A 21,140-nucleotide genomic window follows, 5' to 3' on the forward strand; every position below is an offset into this window, starting at 1 on the left:
TCTGCAGGGCTTGATTCGCACCCGACACTCGAAGAATTAATTTCCAGCTCATGTCATGGATGTTTCTTAATGGAATTTAGTTCCTAAGATTTACCACTATTATCATTTATTTATTTATTTATTTGTATCGATTTTATTTGATAACGTTGTGTGTGTGTGTGTGTGTGTGTGTGTTTTTTGTTGTTTTTTTTATTATCTCCACGTGGGTGGCAGCTACTTGAAGCCACACCCATCGCTGTAAATCACAAACTTCAATACTGAGAAATTAAATAATTCAGTCTTAAATGTGTCTTTTTCTACACTAAATAATTAGGAGAGTAATGGGCGTCTTATGGTTTAGTTATGAATCTGAAAGTGAAACATTGTTGACACTGACTTTAAGTTTTTACGGGTAGTTACCACTTCCAGGAAGTGGTACACTGCGAGGAACTGCCCGAGACTTTATGAGTAAAAGTTTTTGCAGATGTACTAAACTTATAGTAAGTAATAACATTACAAACATAAAAACTTGAATGATGTTTGTCGTCGTCAATAGTGCTTTTAAAGTCTTCTACAGCGACGGGTGGAACTGAGGGATGAAACGATCGCAACTCTGTTCTTCTAAGAAACATTTGAATGAACTACATGTCATATTTTAAAGATGAGCCGTAATTATAGCGATATATTGTTGTGATGGCAACTGAGACACCTCACGATTCAGGTAAGCTTTTTATAGATACCATTCTAATGTAATTTGACTTTAAAACTCAAGTGACACGCGTTTGGGTAGTTGACATGACATGACATGTTTTACTTAATCTAAAACTATTTTAAATGGTGTTGTTAATGTAAAAAACAAAAACAAATTATTGTATAATTATTATGACCTCATATGAACTGAGAGACTACTGCTGGAAGAAAAAAAAGAAAATCTAAGCAAGACCAGCTTGGCCAGGCTGTTTGACTGTCTTAAAAAAAACTAGGACCTGTTTAAACTAGCTAAGACCAGCCAACAATATCTGGCTGGTTTTAGTTGTTTTTTACCCCCAGCAGGGACATGAAATATTTGCACATTTTTAAAATTTATTTTTTATCCCCTTTTCTCCCCAATTTGGCATGCCCAATTCCCACTACTTACTAGGTACTCGTGGTGGCGTGGTTACTCACCTCAATCTGGGTGGCGGAGGACAAGTCTCAGTTGCCTCCGCTTCTGAGATCGTCAATCCGCGCATCTTATCACGTGGCTCGCTGTGCATGACACCGCGGAGACTCACAGCATGTGGAGGCTCATGCTACTCTCCGCGATCCACTCACAACTTCCCACACGTGCCCCATTGAGAGCGAGAACCACTTAATCGCGACCACGAGGAGGTTACCCCATGTGACTCTACCCTCCCTAGCAACCGGACCAATTTGGTTGCTTAGGAGACCTGGCTGGAGTCACTCAGCACACCCTGGATTCGAACTCATGACTCCAGGGGTGGTAGTCAGCGTCAATACTCGCCGAGCAACCCAGGCTCCCAAATATTTGGAGTTTTAAAAATTAATTTGTCACATCACAGGACTAGTGAATGAACTGCAAAAAATCAAAAAGGTGATTTAAAAAAACTTTAAAGAAATGGTGACCAGTTACAGGACCAAACATTTACACTTTCCCTCACACTTATACTCTTTATAACTTATACATAACACTAATATATAAAATGAAAGTTGAAAAAAAGGTTCATGTCGATGTGTCAGCTACTTATTTGCCATTGGGAACGTTTGAGTATTTCTGTAACTGCTGATCTACTGGTATTTTCACACATAACAGTCTCTAGAATTTACTCAGAATGGTGGCAAAAACAAAAACATCCAGTGAGTGGCAGTTCTGTGGACGGAAATGCTTTGTTGATGAGAGAGGTCAACAGAGAATGGCCTGACTGGTTCGAACTAACAAAGTCTATGGTAACTCAGATAACCACTCTGTACAATTGTGGTGACAAGAATAGTATCTCAGAATGCTATTCTGAGATGCAGGTTGGCACTGTTTTGGCGGCACAAGGGGGGACCTACACAATATAAGGCAGGTGGTTTTAATGTTGTGGCTGATCGGTGTATGTGTATATATACACTGCCGGCCAAAAGTTTGGAATAATGTAAAGATTTTACTCTTATGGAAAGAAATTGGTACTTTTATTCACCAAAGTGGCATTCAACTGATCACAATGTATAGTCAGGACATGAATAACGTGAAAAATTACAATTTGAAAAAAGTGTTCAGAAGTTCTTAAACTATTCAAAAAAGTTCTTATCAAAAACTCCTCCACGTGCAGCAGTGACAACTTTGCAGATCCTTGGCATTCTAGCTGTCAGTTTGTCCAGATACTCAGGTGATATTTCACCCCATGCTTCCTGCAGCACTTGCCATAGATGTGTCTGTCTTGTCGGGCACTTCTCACACACCTTACTGTCTAGCTGATCCCACAAAAGCTCAATGGGGTTAAGATCCATAACACTCTTTTCCAATTATCTGTTGTCCAATGTCTGTGTTTCTTTGTCCACTCTAACTTTTTCTTTTTGTTTTTCTGTTTCAAAAGTGGCTTTTTCTTTGCAATTCTTCCCATAAGGCCTGCACCCCTGAGTCTTCTCTTTACTGTTGTACATGAAACTGGTGTTGAGCAGGTAGAATTCAATGAAGCTGTCAGCTGAGGACATGTGAGGCATCTATTTCTCAAACTAGAGACTCTGATTTACTTATCCTCTTGTTTTTGGCCTTGAGATTTGGCCTTCCAAATCTCTTTCTGTCCTTGTTAGAGCCAGTTGTTCTTTGTCTTTGAAGATTGTAGTGTACACCTTTGTATGAAATCTTCAGTTTTTTGGCAATTTTAAGCATTTTGAATGTCACTTTGGTGAATTAAAGTACCAATTCCCTTCCGAAACAGCAAAATCTGTACATTATTCCAAACTTTTGGCCTACAGTGTGTGTGTGTGTGTGTGTGTGTGTATATATATATATATATATATATATACATTTTAATTAACATTTTAATTGATAGGAAACTCTCTGAAAACTAGGTTAGTTAGTTGAGTTAGTTTTACATCTCCTTTGTCCTTACCTAGTTGATTTTATTGAAAACAGCCTCATTTTACTCCCCATACTCCCCATTGCTTTGTAACTATAGGACCAGAGAACAAGCAAACTGTGAAAGCCCATCTCCTGTCTTCACGCAAGCTCCTGGTGGATGCCCTGTATCACCTGGGCCCTCTGCTAGACTGCGTTATATCTGTAGGGCTGCTCTCTAGAGACAACTGTTATGAGATTGAGGCTGAACGGACACCACCCAACAAAGCCCGAAAACTTCTAGAGATTGTTGATGCTCAGATGGACGAGAGTGATGCCTCCCGCTTCGTGGAGTGCCTGAGCAAATGCAAAAAACATTACCCACGTCTGAGATGCTGGTTATCTGCAGAGGAAGGTGAAGTTACTTGTAAAGGTGTTAAAAGGGATAGTTCACCCAAAAAAAAAAAAGAAAATTCTCTCATCATTTACTCATACTCATGCCATTCCAGAGGTGTATGACTTTCTTTCTTCTGCAGAACACTTCTTTTAAGATTCAAGATTTTAAGCAGAATATCTCAGCTCTGTAGGTCCATTCAATGCAAGTGAATGGTGACCAGAACTCAGAGGCAGGGCCGCCGATAAGGGGGAACAACTGGACCTTTTGTCCGGGCTTGAGGGGGGCCCACACAAAGGGTGTTTCATATTGTAGAGCGCATCCAAACGCGGTCAATGGGAGACGTGGTTATAAACACGGAGACAGTGCGCAACAGCGAAAGCAGCTGGGGTAGTGCACATTGATTATTTAAAATAAAAAAGGATTTAAAGGAATGTCTGGAGGACATGAGGAATACATGAGGAATCAAATTTTCCTTGATCTTTTGACATATACAGTGCATTCTTCATAAAGTATTCAGCCCCCTTCATTTTTTTTTTTCACATTTTGTTATGTTGCAGCTTTATGCTAAAATTCTTTAAATTATATTTATTTTTTTCACATCAATTTACACTCCATACCCCATAATGACAAAGCAAAAACCAGATTTTTAATAACTTTGCAAATTTATTAAAAAGAAAAAAAATGAAATATCACATTGACTTAAGTAGTCAGACTCTTTGCTATGACAGTTGAAATTTAGCTCAGGGGCATCCCATTTCTCTGGATCATGTTTCTACACTTTGATTGGAGTCCACCTGTGACAAATTCAGTTGATTGGACATGATTTGGAAAGGCACACACCTGTCTATATAAGGTCTGAAAATGCATATCAGAGCAAAAACCAAGCCATGAGGTCAAAGGAACTGCCTGCAGAGCTCAGAGACAGGATTGTGTTGAGGTACAGATCTGGGGAAGGCTAAAAAAATAAAAATAAAAAAAATAAATAAATTCAGCTGTATTGAAGGTTCCCAAGAGCACAGTGGCCTCCATAATTCTTAAATGGAAGAAGTTTGGAACAACCAGGACTCTTCCTAGAGTTGGCTGCCCGGCCAAACTGAGCAATTGGGGGAGAAGGACCTTGGTAAGAGAGGTGACCGAGAAACCGATGGTCACTCTAATTGAGCTCCAGAGATCATGTGTGGAGATGGGAGAAACTTGCAGAAGGACAACCATCACTGCAGCCCTCCACCGATCTGGGCTTTATGGCAGAGTGGCCAGACGGAAGATTCAGCTCAGAGCAAGAGACATGAAAGCCTGCTTGGAATTTGCAAAAAAGCACCTAAATGTCTCTCAGACTGTGAGAAACAAGATTCTCTGGTCAGATAAAACAAAGATTGAACTGTTTGGCCTCAATTCCAAGCGTCATGTCTGGAAGAAACCAGGCACCACTCATCACCTGCACAGTACCATCCCAGTGGTGAAGCATGGTGGTGGTAGCATCATGCTATGAGGGTGTTTTTCAGCGGCAGGGACTGGGGGACTGGTAAGGGTTGAAGGAAAGCTGAACGCAGCAAAATAAAGAGATATCCTTAATGAAAACCTGGTCCAGAGCACTCAGGACCTCAGACTGTGCCGAAGGGTTATTGTCCTGTTGGTACTCTCCAGGTGAACCTAAGCACACAGCCGGGACAACTCTGTGAATGTCCTTGAGTGGCCTAGCCAGAGCACAGACTTTAACCCAATCGAACATCTCTGGAGAGACCTGAAAATGGCTGTCCACCAACAGTCCCCATCCAACCTGATAGAGCTTGAGAGGATCTGCAGAGAAGAATGGCAGAAAATCCCCAAATCCAGGTGTGCAAAGCTTCATACCCAAAAAGACTTGAGGCTGTAATCGCCGCCAAAGGTGCTTCAACTATGTACTGAGTTAAGGGTCTGAATACTTATGTCAATGTGATATTTCAGTTTTTTATTTTTAATAAATTTGCAAAGTTATAAAAAAATCTGGTTTTTGCTTTGTTGGGGTATGGAGTGTAGATTGATGTGCAAAAAATAATAATTTAAAGCATTTTAGACTTAGACTGTAACATAACAAAATGCAAAAAAACAAACAAACAAAAAAAAAAACGAAGGGGTCTGAATACTTTATGAATCCTTGCCGCCATTTTGGAAGTCTGTTCCACTTCGTTAAGTGGGTGAGGGAAGTTTCTGTTAACAGACCCTCAACCCCTCGATTTTGACCGAGGGAGTGAGCCTACTCAAATGTACGCTTCATCCCACAATGCAACTTGATTGTGATGTGACAGCAGATTGCGCTTCATCATCCCCACCCCCACACAACTCTAATGTATGATGAAAGTGAAGTTAGGTCAGTTAAGCAGTTAAGTTATATTGAGATACAGCATAAAACTTGTAGCTACCTTAAACTAACTGTTTTTCACACAGTTATAGTCTATATGTTCATTGTTATGTTACCATTTTTGCTTTTGTAAAGCTTGATTAATCCTTTCTAACAATTTATTCTAATAAAAATATATTTTTTTTTTTAAACATATAAGATTTATACATAAGCCTCTGATATTACAACTAAACTGTACCTGAATCTATGGTTGCATCAATCTCCGAAAACGTTGTTTTCTCAGGTGCAAAGATCACTAAACAATTCCACAAATTGACACCAGCCCTCAATGTAGTCCAATTGATCAAGGGTTTAGGGTGTTCCAGTTAAACCTATTGCATGGGTTCTGCCAGTAGTGGGCACTCGCGCAACGTAAGCAATGATGTACATCTGAGTCTGTGAGACGGAGGGAAGTTAGCGAGGGTAGTGCATAAAAATTTGAAGGGGAATGCAGCCCAAGCTGCCAAAATGACACGTTCTCTACTTCCTCCACATTGTGTTGTCACACTTTGATAGACATTTGCAGACCGCCTTCACAACAACACATCAGTGCCTAATTTACCTTATCACATCCGTAGCCTTGCCCAGTAGTGGTAAACAGTGAGATGGCAGGTAGAGAGCAGAGGCCCGTACCATGAAGGACACAGAAGGAACTCAGGGTTTCAGGATTTGTTTCAGGTTGACAAATTCAAACCAATCCAATCAGGCTTAATTGGTACCATGATGCAGCTCATTAACATTCTCTGTCAACTCAGGCTTCGATCCTGACTTTAAGATTAGATTACGTGCTCGTGCACATGAATGAGTGACATTTGCAGCGCACAACCAATTGTGTGAGAGAATGCGATTCACTTCACGAGAGACTCAGACTTTACCTTTCTGTTGAAAGCTGATGATTTTTTTTTTCTCCACTTTTCTCCACAATTTGGAATGCCCAATTCCCAATGTGCTCTAAGTCCTCGTGGTGGCGTAGTGACTCGCCTCAATCTGGGTGGCGGAGGACGAATCTCAGTTGCCTCCGAGTCTGAGACCGTCATTCCGCACATCTTATCACATGGCTTGTTGAGCATGTTACCACGGAGACATAGCACGTGTGGAAGCTTCACACTATTCTCCACGGCATCCACACACAACTCACCACGCGCCCCACCAAGAGTGAACCACATTATAGCGATCACAAGGAGGTTACCCCATGTGACTCTACCCTCCCTAGCAACTGGGCCAATTTGGTTGCTTAGGAAACCTGGCTGGAGTCACTCAGCACACCCTGGATTCGAACTCGTGACTCCAGGGGTGGTAGTCAGCGTCTTTACTTGCTAAGCTACTCAGGCCCCCCCGTAAGCTGATGATTATGAAAATGAGAATTTAAATTCATTTAAACTGTGCACAAGACATAGTTTTAAAAATAAAAAATAAAATTTAAATGCATTTACTCTGCTCAAGAGTTCAGCATGAAATCATGAAGACTTAAAACACATGATTTACACAGTACTAGGGATAACTGTAAAACTATGAAACAATTAAAGACATTTACACAAGAAGAAACAGCTGCTGCTACGAGAGCTCAAGAGGACTGATGCAAACAAATTCTTAATGTGATAAAAAAAAATATAAAACAGCTGGTATATCAATGTGTAAGTGAATTCATATAGGCCCACAACAAGAACACACAGGCTTATTAATTTTAAAAGCTTAAATTTATTTAAAATATAAAAGCTTTTATACAGTGGTGGCCAAAAATATTGGCACCCTTGGTAAATATGAGCAAAGAAGTCTGTGAAAAAGATCCTTCTGATCTTTCATTCAAAAAATTCACAAAAATCTAAACTTTAATTGAAGTAAAACAATTGAAAGAGGGGAAATATCTCATTATGAAATAAATATTTTTCTCCAAAACACGTTGGCCACAATTATTGGCACCCCTAGAAACTCTTATGTATAAAATATATCTGAAGTATATTCCCATTCATATTTTATATTTTTTAGTACACCTGGGTGACTAGGAACATGAAATTGTTCAGCCATGACTTCCTGTTTCACAGGGTTATAAATATGAGGTAACACACAGGCCAAATTCCCTTAATCATCAATCACAGTGGGTAAGACCAAAGAATAAAGTTATGATGTGTGACAAAGGTTGTTGAGTGTCACAAAATGGGAAGCGGCTATGAGAAAATAACCAAAGCATTGAAAATGCCCATTTCCACCATCAGGGAAATAATTAACAAGTTCCAATCAACTGGAGATCTTAAGAATCGGCCTGGAAAAGGACGTGTGTCTATATTGTCTCCATGCACAGTGAGGAGGATGGTTCAAGTGGCCAAAGAATCTCCAAGGATCACAGCTGGAGAATTACAGAAATTAGTTGGGTCTTGGGGTCAGAAAGTCTATTAAAAAAAAAAAAAAAATCAGACATCACCTACATCACCACAGGTTGTTTGGGAGGGTTTCAATAAAAAAGCTCTGCTCTCATCCAACAACCAAATCAAGCGTCCTCAGTTTGCCAGACACTACTGGAACTTCAAATGTGACTGGGCTCTGGTCAGATGAAACAAAAAAAAAAAAAGAGTTTTTTGGCAGCAAACACCAGAGATGGGTTTGGGACACACAGAGGTGAAGTACCAAATGCCCACGGTTAAATATGGTGCTGGATCTTTAATGTTGTGGGGCTGTTTTTATGCCAAAGGTCCTAGACATCTTGTACGGATACATGACATCACGGACTCTTATCAAATACCAACAGATAAAAAATAAATACCTGGCTGCCTCTGCCAGAAAGCTTACAATGGGCCCTGGTTGGATCATCAAGCAGGACAATGATCCAAAATAAATATCAATATCAACACAAAAATGGTTCACTTACCCCAAAATCAAGGTTCTGCCATGGCAATCCCAGTCTCCTGACCTGAACCCCATAGAAAATTTGTGGGGTGAACTGAAGACGAGAGTCCACCATGTGGACCTCGGAATTTGAAGGATCTGGAAAGATTCTGTATGGAGGAATGGTCTCAGATCCCTTGCCATGTGTTCTCCAACCTCATTATGCATTATAGGAGAAGACTCAGAGTTGTTATCTTGGCAAAGGGAGGTTGCAAAAAGTATTGAATAAAAGGGTGCCAATAATTATGGCCAATGTGTTTTTGGAGAAAAATATTTATTTAATAATGAGATATTTCCCCTCTTTCATTTGTTTTACTTCAATTAAAGGTTAGATTTTTGTGATTTTTTTTAATTTTTTTAAATGAAAGTTCAAAAGGATAAACTATGCAGATTTTTTTTTCACAGCCTTCTTTGCTCATATTTACCAAGGGTGCCAATATTTTTGCCCACCACAGTATTTATTTGAATTGAAAACTTTATATATCATTCAAAACTATTACAAATTAAAAACGAATAGAGACTATAAAGATGAATATTCATCTTGAATATTCCTTTTCAAAATCTAGCAGTTAGTATATCAAAAAGTGTTTTTAGACAATGGAATAAACTACTTTGTAAATATAAATGGGATAATAGGAAACTTAGAATTAGCCTTAAAATTATTAAGTTGTCAAAAAGGCTTGGAGGACTGGAATTGAATAACATTTTTATAAATTATTATAAAGCTGCCCAAATTCAACCATATTGATTTGGATGAATGAAGAATCTATAGTGAAATGGAAGAAGATGGAAATTTATCAAATGGGGGAACCTATTAGTATATCCCTGTTCCTACCCAAACAAAGCAACAAATTTAAATCAATAGATAATATTTGTATTAATAGTACTTTTAGAATTTTGTTAGAAAAATAGTCAAATTAAGAAAGATTAAGAAATAATTTACAAGAAATTGCTAAAGATCCTGATTTCATGCCAAATAGATTAGATAATACATTTAAGTTTTAGGTAGATAGAGGTCTGAAAAGATCACCAACTAAAGGAATGGATTCCTTTTTCAAACCTAGCAACAAAAAAAAAAAAAAAGAATGAGCTTCCAAATTCACAATTTTGTCATTATTTACAGGTAAGAAGATATTTATTAAGAGAAGTTAAAGTAAAAGAAATAAAAAAGGAAATGCATCAATTAATAAATTATATAATTGATACATACAACTAATCCAATAAAAATGTTGGAATTTTAAAGAGTGCACTTGAAAGAGATATACAGGACACTCTGAATAAAATTATTTGTAGGTGGGTGGATAAATTGAAAATACAAATTAGTCAGCAAGACTGGAAAGAAATATATCATACATTCCATACTATTCAATCCAGTGTTTGGAGGGAATATGCTTGGAAGATACAAATGATATTTTTTTTTGTAACACCTGTTATTCAAAGTAAATACAACAGAATGGTAAAAGGGGATTATTGGAGAAATTGTGGAGATAAAAAAGACTCATTACAGTCAAATTCTATATGAGTGCTCTAAATTGACAATTTATTGGAATGAAGTGATTAGACAGGTTAATTTAATATTTAACTGCACAATAGAAATACATCCAGAAAACCTTATTTTGGATAAAATACCATTGTCCTTAAGAAATAAAACTAAACAAAATATATTTAGGGTAATCAGAATAGCAGCTTTGCAACAGATTACAAAAAAATTGGCTTAAACCAGAACCCCCACAATTTCAAAGATGGAGAGAAACGATTTCGGAAATATACCAAATGGAAAAAGTAACATTTAAAATTAATAATAAAAGTCTGGAATGTGAACATAAATGGGATTTGCTTAAAAATATTATATATTAATTTAGATAGATTGTTTCCTTCAGATTCTTGATTTTTGAACAAAATTAGTTTATGATGTCCTATCTCATTTAATATTAAAAAAAAGGAGGTGATACCATAACTTTCTTTCCACTTTATTTGAAATAAAATATAACATGTAAATGAATGAATTACATGTTATTTATAGAATATTGTGATGAGGAGAGCGGGGCTAGGCTGTGAGGACACACGCCCGGCCCTGAATCGGGCTAATCAGCCATGAAGGGAATAAAGACCCAATGTAACGGGTAAAGGACGGGGAAGGAGGCAGCAGCCAACAAAACCTTAATATAAATGCACGCACGCACACCGGTGTATCTCTCTGGCAAACTAGCGCCTCCACCCCTCTTTATCTCCCTCCCGGCTAATTAGCCCGATTCAGGGCCGGGTGTGTGTCCTCACGACCTGGCCCCGCCCTCCTCCTCATCGCAAATATGTTGCGAATGGTTATTTGATATGGTTATTCAAATAACATAGTGTTTTTTTTTTTTATTATTATTATTATTATTATTTCTCTTTCTTGATGTACAATTTGTACATTGTCTTTAGTAAAAATAAAAATAAAAATAAATAAAAAGCATAAAAAACTGTTGGTGGTGGTGTAGTGGACTAAAGCACTGAACTGGTAAGCAAAAGGTTGTTGGTTCAATCCCCACAACCACCACCATTGTGTCCTTGAGAAAGGCACTTAAATCCAGGTTGCTCCAGGGGGATTGTCCCTGTAATAAAGGCACTGTAAGTCGCTTTGGATAAAAGCATCTGCCAAATGCATAGATGTAATTAAAAAGAAAGAAGGGTGGCATTCACCCCTTTCCATAGCAATCTTGAGCTTTTAATATTTAAAAAAACAATTATTTTATGCAGGTATCATATTAATCCATTTTACTGCCTGTTTTATAGATAGCCTAAAATATTATGTTTATATTTTCAAAGATATTTTTTGCTATGGCTAAAGAGGGTAAATGAAAAGCAATTACATTTTAAATAAAATACAACACTCTATCTGCTGAAAATCTACATTTTCAAATAAATAATTTATCATGAAGAGTCAATTTTGTGGATTTTTAAGATTTTATTTGTAAAGTGTGCTTGAAGAGACACGGGAGAGTGACTTGATTGCTTCAGAGATGTCATTTTACTCACAGCTGATTGGTTCAGCATCTGTTAGCGATCTGTAATCCAGAACGAAACCTGCTACGGAGCAGGTTAGCCATATAGCTTAAGTTGCTATGGCGATGAATACCGCTAAAAGCTGATCAACTTTCATGGCACCTAAACCTGGGGTTGAGGCAAACTAAACTAAAATTTACCTGGCTAGCCACCGAAATCGGCTTCATGGTACAGGCCTCAGGTCAATCAAGAGCAGAGAGCAAATCATAACAGTGGGTGTTTGCTGTCAAGTCTTAAAGGAGAAGCAGCACCAAAACTGAGCATTTCAGACAGAGGGTCAGAATGAGGCTGGAAAATGATCATGTTTTACAAATATATGACTGTTTTTTGTGCAAAAAACTTTACTAAAATTGTAAGTGAACCTCAAGGAACATGATAAAATAATTTAAAAAAGGCATTTCATGACCCCTTTAAAAATCTATCGGTTTCTCAACCACACCTATTATATTGATTCAGAAGATATGGATTTAACCACTGGCATCTTAAGAAGTCTTATGTCCTTTTTGGATCCTTAGAGTTCTGGTCACCATTCACTTGCATTGAATGGACCTACAGAGCTGAGATATTCTTCTAAAAATCTTTGTTTGTGTTCAGCAGAAGTAATTAAGTCATTTTTGGTTAAAGAATTCAAAGTCAAAGAATTTTCATTTTTGGGTGAACTATTCCTTTAAATCTTGGAAGTAATAAAAATACATTCATGTAGATTGCAGCAGCATGGTGCGAGTGCTAAAACGGTTTTATATTCTGTTATTAGAACGATTCCATTCTGCAGATATTCAGCAAGGACCAACAGGTAGGACTTAAAATAGTCTAATCTTGTTTCAACATTTTCAGTTTTACTGAATGTTTTTATATAGGCTATACTTATCACAGCTCTCACCATTGTCCTGTCCTCTTTCAGAACGCCATCTACAGTCCCGGTTTAGCGTTCTGTGCTCACGCTTGGGCTGTTCTGTTCTGCCGGTCTCTTTGGATCTCTTCTCCAGTGGCATTCTCACTCAGTTGGAACTGGAGAACGTTCAGTCAGTTCTTACCCCAACCCAGCAAGCACAAACCTTGCTGTCCATCTGCCTGAAGAAGGGAGAGAAAGCATGCAAGAGCTTTTACTTAGCCCTTCAGAATGAGGACCAGCAGTTAGCTGAGGAACTTAATGGTAAACTTCACCACGCAGAACATTGTTATTGCAATGATTAGCTAAAAGGAAAAGAAGAATTACACCTTACTTTCCATTATTATAACACAAATAGCATTCACAGTGATGTTTTTTAAATGAAACCTTTGTGCTGGGCATTCAATCACCTGTTATCAAATCTCCTCTGCAATCCTCTCATTTTGTAGTTAATAGTTTGGTGGAAGACCCCTCATGTCCATCCCTTAATAAAGATCTTGAGGGAAGCAGTGTACAGATAACTGTGGAGGAAACGAGAGGCCACTTGAGAACAGCTTTACCTCTCTCAGGTGATTCACTCTCCAACACCTGTATGCTTCAAAAACACTTTTATATTCTATAGCAAATTAACACTTGGCAAGTGCCAAATGACAGTAAAATTGGAGTTAATGCTCAGTTGATTAGAACTGTTTTACACTTTTGAATGTTTTATACATGGTTTAAATTGCAATGTAAAAACTTAAATCTGCTTTGAATCACCCTTTTATCTGACTTGAATTAATCAGTGATTCTGTCAGTCTGCTAAAGAAAAGCTCAGTGATCACATGTACTTTTTATTTATTTATCATCAGAAACGTAAGCCACCAAAATGAAAATATGAGTAACAAAATCATGATCTGTCTTAATGTTTTTGTGTGTTGTGACAATGACCCGTATTTCCTTTGACATAGAGATGATTTAATGATTTAAATCAAAATAGTTTCATGGCCATATCATTTTCTCAATTGGCAAGAAGTTAAGTTTGGACCCTGATCTTTAGGTTTTCTAGGCTTACAACTAAGAGCATGCTAACCTGATGTTGACCATATCATCATGTTTTTATCATTTCCTCACTCTTATGTTGTTCCAAACCTTATTAGTTCCAGACTTATTTCGGTCGCCATTCACTGTCATTGAATGGAAAAGAGATGCAAAGAAAGCCTAACATCTGCCTAACATCTCCTTTTGTGTTCCATGGAAGAAAGTCATATGGGAGTAAATGATGACAGAATTAGCTCTATATATGAACTATCCCTAGAAATCTAAAACTGGCTCTTCTTATTTCTATCAGGAGGTCTGCAGCAGGTCATGGCTCAGCTGGGTTTGACTGTTGGGGATGAGATCAGATTTAATGTCTGTGAGATGGGTGTGGCAATGGGTTTGCCTCGTCGGACGGTCAGAGAATACCTTCTAGAAGGGGTCAGCATAGAGGACTCAGCACAGCTGGAGGCTCTAGTGTCCCTGTATATGGAGAAGACGCAGGACGTAGAAAGACTACTGAGCAGAGTGACAGGACTCAGTCCTCAGTGTAAGTGATATCTGTCCTATCCAGAGACATGCATCTTTATGTAAATTTTAGATTCTGTTTGATCAGTTAAACCAAGAACAGTACTTGAAGATGCACTAAGTAATGGTTTGTTTATGTTTCGATGAACAATACAACACTGGTCTTGGATTTCTATACTGCCACTTATTGTCATACATGCAGCATGCAAATTCAGAAGTTTACGGTTACCAATGCCATTGTAGAAATATACCACTCCCAGGCAGATTTGTCACCAATGATTATTTTATTTCTCAACTGAAAGTGTCCAATAATAGGAGGTTTACTGAGATAAAGTGAGTAGTACTTGGCTGGTCATGTGATCTCAAAATGGCAGGCTCCATGAGGTAGCAGCCCACCTTGCATAGAATAATATAGCTTTTTCTTGGCCACTTATGTAACTGAGAGTGTTCATTTAACTTTTTTTTTTTTATGTTAAAATACTTTCTCCTATCCCATCTGAATATGTAGAGATAACTATAAGAAAGCCATTAGTAGGTTGATTTCCCAAAACATGTAACACTGAGTGCATTTACAAGCACTTAAAAAGTCTGATTTCAGTTGGGCTAAATAAATATTTAATCTTTTTAAAATGTCAAAATGACATGTTAGTCCGACCGAAATCGTACCTAGATGCTGTTGTAGATCAGTATCATGTATACACTTCAGTCGGTCTGCAATAGGCCTCGGCATTATGCGCATGTTTTGAGAAACAGAGGTGCCTCGCGATGTGTATTTAACCCAGAAGTTGAATGCAACACAAAGCAGATAAGAAGAAGAAGAGCAACAATAACAACACTGTCAGAGTGCTCCATTCAGAAGTGATCATTCCTATGCTCTATTCTCTTCAAAGGCTTTACCATCCACTCTGAGAGCTTTGGAGGGCTGAAAGGTGTGGGGTTAAAAAATAAAATGTATTCACCTTTTAAGTCATTTTTATTTTAAATTCAGTTTGAAGCGATCTTACAGCATGGCTACTATGATTGTTCTCCCTTCGAAGTGCCCTTTGGAGGCTGATTTATCTAGTTTCTAACACAGGGACACATAGTGAATGCTAGAAATGTTCACTTTTGGACAGATCAGCAGTCTGTAAACCATTCACACCTATGACACATTGTTGTGCATCAATTACTATTCTTTTATCCATTGACTAATCCTCTTACTACCATAGTAACACTCATATCACCCAACACCAATCTTTTCAGTAGCAATAAACTTCTTTAATAAAACAAGTATAAAAAACTTTTTCATGATCTTACGTGGACTTTTTTCACATATTACATCATCAAATACAATAAAAGAGGGTAACAGATGCATACTATGGCCAAGGTTATCATGCTAGTGTTAGCGCTATGAATTCAGAATGCAAACATTACAAATAACGAATTATTAACTGCCAACATCTTTCAACTTTGATCATCGAGTTGTTCTAACAGCTTCTTTTACTGATCTCATGTGGATTCCATTCATAGAATGAGGCAGAAAGCATGATATTTATTGAATAAGCAGCCTGAAGCAAATGGCAAATTCTGATGAAGAATTATTGAATATTGAAGTATTCAAACAAAAAATACTAGTGATTGCAAGGAAAATATAGACAAACCATGTATTTTTCTTAACTGTCTTTTTATTCACAATATCTCTCCTCAGTTTAAACATTATTATTACACAGAGTTTATAAGGATAAAGGTGAAGGAAAGCAGAGCTCGTATAGTTAGAACAATCCAGGTGGTTCTGTAGTGCTTTCCAAAATTGCTGAATTTGTTTGAGTGACCCAGCCAACACGACACAGCAACATTGACTCAACCAATGGTGAGAATTTGGGGTGGGACTAGCTGTTTTTTTTTTTTTTTTTAAACCAATGCCAGACGGAAGGTGTATTCAGAAAACTTTTTGAAAAGAGTGTTTATTTTTGCTATTCCGTTTTATGATGCTATTGTCAAAGATATTACACATTTAATGTGAAATGTACTTCATTTGAATCATATCTGACAAAAATTCTAAGTATCACAAACTATTTCTCAAAATGAAAAAAATAAATACATTTTGTTTTGAAATGTTTTGAAAGTGGAAAAATTACTTAGTGCACCTTTAATAGAACAATTTAATAATAAAAATGACTTTGAAATTAGAAACGGTCAAGCAGTTATAATGTTTCATACTAGAAAGGTAACCTTTCTAGTGTGAAACAGATTATAACCACTCAGCCATGGTTATATATCTGTCTAACTGGTTGTCATCTGTAGGGGTTCAGCTTTCTGAGAGGGGGTGTCTGCTGTTGAGGTTGCTCCAAAAGGCTGAGTCTCTGCTCCGTAGTGGAATCCACAGTCACCTGCACAGCTGGGATCACCTGCACGATCAGGACCACTTATGCAGCTGGGACCACCTACATCCTGGAGAATGCACAGACCAGCGCACTGTGTGGACCATCTTCAGTTTCCTGGTGTGGGACTGCATGGCCGAGGTTCTTGAGGAACCAGAGGCAAAACCTAGTGGAGGTATACTCGGTATGATCGAGCAGCTGAGTGCCAGTGGAAGGGTGGAGGCCGCTTTGCTGCAAGAGGTGGAGCAGTGTTGGACAGAAGGGGATGCTGAGAGTCTTCTGCAGAGTGTGAGAGTCTTCGCTCAGGTGCTAAGGGACCTACATCCCCTCCAGGAGGGCCTCCAGCTTTCTTCTTCTGTGGAGGGTCTGTTCTCCTGCCGCCCCAGCAGGCTACACAGGGTCACCTCCTTCCAGGGTGTTTCTGCTCGGGTCATCCGTAAAGCTCTGAGCAGCATGGCTCCATCCTCCTCAGACCAGGACGCAACCCTCCTTGCTAGACAATATAGGGAGACGTGTGTTCGCATTGCATGTTTGCTGGATGTGGTGCAGCCAAAACGAAGCACCCCAGACTTTTCAAATGCACCCATTGCTACGGTCACTCAGCATGTGCAATTTGTCTTATCAAATCCTGCTTTCAACTCAGAGGCCTTTGACGCAGGTGTTCGGCACCGCTTGCTGTCCATTTTGGAGTTCAATCCTGCAGAGCTGGGCTTGGATTGTCTCATGCAGCTGCACCAGGAGACTCTGTCTGAGTTGCAGAGCTACTTACAACTTGGCGAGCACCACAACTTCCAGTTCATTCTTGAATCGGTGCGGATACTCGGGCCCGCAAAGCTGTTCTCAGTCAGCAGGGTACATGGGCCCATCGCTATCGACAATGGAGTGGAGGAGGTCCTTCGTTTTATTACATCAGAGCCCACTTCCTTCCTCATTCAGTTGCATTGCCTTTGCTATGAGGAGGATAGAGGGCGCTATAAGGTGTGTGCACCACGCTGTGTGTGTATGTATCTGCTCAAAGCAGAGGGGCTGCGTGAGATGCAGTGGTTTGGTGGGAATGTTTTAGCCGAGGCAGGTGGGAAGGTGTGGATCAGAGAGGGAGACAAAGATGGGTGGGAGGAGCTACAGTCATTGGCTCAGAAAAACTCTGCTCAGCTCAGGGACGAAGGCTGCTGCTTCAAGGTTAAGACATCTGGCTTGGAGTGTGAGGTCAAATTCATATACAGGAGTGGGAAGCTGTGGGCTGTGCCACATAGAGACTGTGAAGTGGATTAAAAGTTTTTAAAAGGCTTTAACACAAGCCTTGTTGGGCATCAACAACCCACCAAATCAACTTTTCTCATTGCGCATTTACATGCACATTAAAAAAAATCAGACAAAGAGAGAAAACCGAGTTTACATGAGACTTGAAGTCATCGGGTTATTCTTTACTATTGATGTCAAAAAGGACACACGCACACACATATGATTAGTCGTTAGAGTGGCGGTAGAGCAGGGTTCCCACTTGTCCTGGAAAACCTGGAATTTTGCAATACAGTTTTCTAGTGACAGAAAAGTCATGGAAAACTATAAAAATTTCCTGGAAAATACTTATTTGTCCTGGAAAATATTTTAGTGAAAGAATCCCTGTCACATACATTCTCTGCTCATCTGCAGTCATTTGTTTTCTTTCCAAAATTGCTGTTGTGTTAACCACAAAAACATTTGAGTTATAAGCTTTAGACAACTACGGTCAGACCACAGATTTTTTTTGAAAATGAATTCACGCCCTAAGTTGGTTGCATGGTGGTTCAGCCTTAATACTTCGGGATGTAAATACATTTTTTATAATTCAGTGATCAGAGTCTGCTTATACTACGGTTACCACATGTAGTATGTGGAAAATATGGACAGAATCTAGTCGAAAAATGGCATTAGATATAAAACGCAGAATGTCATGGAATATGACATATTTGGATGCAAATGAATGTTAGAATGCAGAAGTAATTGAATTAAAATTGCATTATGTCCTAGTGTGATGATTAAAATGCAAAAGTATGTGATTTAATTAAATATATAATCTGCAAGTGATGCACGCTTCAAAACGAATGTGTGAAGCCAGCCGCTCATACACTGAAAACACCACATCATGATCATTGCAATCTTGTGTGTGTGAGATGACAGAGAGCAGAGCACACTGAAGTGCACAGCACATACAGACTATGTATTTACAAAATAATAATCCCCATGACGTGACTACGTTCACCTTTATGCGCTACATGGACGCTTGGCAGATTTGGTTGGATTTTTCAAATTTACGGAAGAAAAGTTTGGAGCAATGTCTTACACAGCCAGTTATACTTTATGTACTTTTTAATTATGAACCGATCCAAAATCATGCTTTATTAATAGGTATGTGCATGGCGCCTGTATTCAAATTCAAAATCGCTTATTATTCTGCACGTGTTTAGAGGTCTTCAACCTGAACGGAGTCCGACGGTACCCGACAAACCTTCAGGTTTTGGGCCAGGTTCGGGTCAGTTTTTCCAAGTAGGCTATAGGGCGAGTTACGAGCTGTTTACACGTCCGTCTGCGCTGTCTTTGATCGTTGTGCCACCCACAACTATTTTTTCAGGGAACCACGCAGGACCATTGCATTTTTTTTAGACACTGTTAAGTTTAAAAGAACTTTATATTTATAAACGCATCAAGACACCTGTGTTCTGTTTCACCATTTGTTGTGCTGCATCAAGCTTTTTCAGCGCTGGTGTGACAAATCGACATTCTGATGAAGTTCAGGTTGCAAAGAGGACTTAATGTGACTGTTATACATGATTCTAAATTGTTTTTCACTTGGCTAAGTTTCAGCACTTGATAAAAGGTGAGCCAATGTTTTTTTCCCCCTTTTGCTCTGGTGTGCCAACAATAATTACACAAGTTAAATGCTGAATCACTTAAAAATCAAAGCATCCCGAAGAGGTTTATAAACCGTAGCGTTCGCTGCCTCATGGAAAGTGAATCTGCCCGGGCAGAACATTTTCCATTGATTAAGAATACACTGTCAGAAAAAATTAGCAAAAATCGTACCTTTAGGGGTACAACAGCTCGTCACTGGGGCAGTACCCTCAAAGGTACACCCACTGTATCTTCTTTACACCTTAAGGTACTAATATGTATCCTTTAGGGACAGATAAGACTCTTAGGGTACTAATATATACCCTTTCAAGACAGTTAATGTACAAATACGTTCCGATTAACATATAAAGGGTACAGTGGATGTACGTTTTAGGGTACTGTCCCAGTGACGAGCTGTTGTACCACTAAAGGTAATATTTTTGCAATTGTTTCTGCCTTCAACAAAGTAGGCCTACACTGTCAGTGACATGTTTATTTTTGTTCAACTTTAATGTGATTTTATCATTTGATGATCTATATATTGTGCTATTTAGGCTCATAGCTCACTGTGCACTTTATTCCCTGCTAATCTGAGTTTGTGTTTGGCAATAAACATTCTTTATTCCCGAGTACCGACTCCCGACAAATAACAGAATAACCGTTCGTGAACTCTCATGGTTAACCAAACAGCCTATTACAAAAGGTTACCGTGCACATATTTAGGGTATTCAGGCATCTTTTGCTTTATCATTAAACATTAAATGCATGCAGGACTTAAACATTTTAAAGTCATCCATACTGTTGCACGAATTCTGTTGCTTATATGAATTTAAACCATCAGCTTTGTACACAGCCAGGGTAAACTGCACCTTATCTTTGTGTTTGGAAGCGTTTTGTAAATCAGACACTGTTCTCTGCAATCCTTCAAATAAACGCGCTTCACCTGTGAGACGCAGATTCTTTGAGCACGCGTTCGAGTGTCTGTGCTTGCACTGCTGTAGTCCAGCACGCATTCTGCTGAACAAATGGTATCTTACATAAGGCTGACATTTAAGTGGATTACTAATAGATATCTCAAAATAATTAAATAAATGATTTAGAGCTCGGGGCCCTTTAGGTTTAGAGGCCCCTGGGCAATGGCCCGATCGGCCCGGTGGTTAATCCGTCCCTGTCTGGAGGTGAGAAACCACCGTCAAAAATACACAAAACGCCAAAATAAAAGCTCAATATAAATGATTGCATGTGTTTTTGCTTAAATATTTCACTTGTTGGGCACATTAAAATGTCCTCGTAAATTGTGCCTAGAAAAGAGTGGGAACCCTGTAAAGGTGTTTACATGCAGAGTGAAATTAGGGGTAATGGGCCAAAAAAAAAAAAACCTACATCTATATTCAAAACATTTATGACTTTACACAGATAAAAGAAAGCCGGTTACTGTGTTTACATGACCTTTTACGTAGTCAGCTTTTTAGAATAATTGTTATAAGATTGTGCATGTAAATGCTCATCAGTGGGTCATTTAATGTGGTGCTATGTTACTAATAAATAATGATCAATAATCCTTTAGGAATATTTTACTCAATGCTGATTCATTTCCACAGTAGTATTACGACTTGAAAGATGTGTGAAATTTGAACAAAATTATGAAATGTAACTGGTTATATTTGCTAATACTTGTTTTATCTTTGGATGCCTCTCTCTTTCAGTGTTCTCAAAATCTGAAAATTATGCCTTTGAAACTACAATGTCAAAAC

General features: G+C 38.6%; 1 protein-coding gene across 3 annotated transcripts; it reads left to right on the plus strand.

The window, feature by feature from the left end:
• The first annotated feature begins 247 nt into the window (after positions 1-247).
• LOC127434376 (uncharacterized) lies at positions 248-21,026 on the plus strand. 3 transcript variants are annotated; one of them, XM_051687070.1, is made up of 7 exons: positions 248-700; positions 1,793-3,437; positions 12,476-12,514; positions 12,623-12,874; positions 13,060-13,179; positions 13,941-14,177; positions 16,439-21,026. In XM_051687070.1, exons 2-7 carry the CDS (start codon positions 3,344-3,346, stop codon positions 17,785-17,787), a joined length of 2,091 nt encoding a protein of 696 aa, XP_051543030.1. In that variant the 5' UTR covers positions 248-700; positions 1,793-3,343; the 3' UTR covers positions 17,788-21,026. The 3 variants fall into 3 exon arrangements, with proteins under 3 accessions (XP_051543030.1, XP_051543029.1, XP_051543031.1); XM_051687069.1 differs by having other exon boundaries at positions 3,144-3,437; XM_051687071.1 differs by lacking the exon at positions 248-700 and having other exon boundaries at positions 714-1,926; positions 3,144-3,437.
• Positions 21,027-21,140: the final 114 nt, after the last annotated feature.

The sequence above is a fragment of the Myxocyprinus asiaticus genome, chromosome 44, assembly GCF_019703515.2.
Source record: "Myxocyprinus asiaticus isolate MX2 ecotype Aquarium Trade chromosome 44, UBuf_Myxa_2, whole genome shotgun sequence".
Classification (NCBI taxonomy): domain Eukaryota; kingdom Metazoa; phylum Chordata; class Actinopteri; order Cypriniformes; family Catostomidae; genus Myxocyprinus; species Myxocyprinus asiaticus.

Coding starts and splice junctions, on each gene's coding strand:
- LOC127434376 (XM_051687069.1), top strand. CDS start 673: ATGGCAACTGAGACACCTCACGATTCAG. Junction 13,180..13,940: donor AACAGCTTTACCTCTCTCAG/GTGATTCACTCT, acceptor TATTTCTATCAG/GAGGTCTGCAGCAGGTCATG. Junction 14,178..16,438: donor GACAGGACTCAGTCCTCAGT/GTAAGTGATATC, acceptor TGTCATCTGTAG/GGGTTCAGCTTTCTGAGAGG.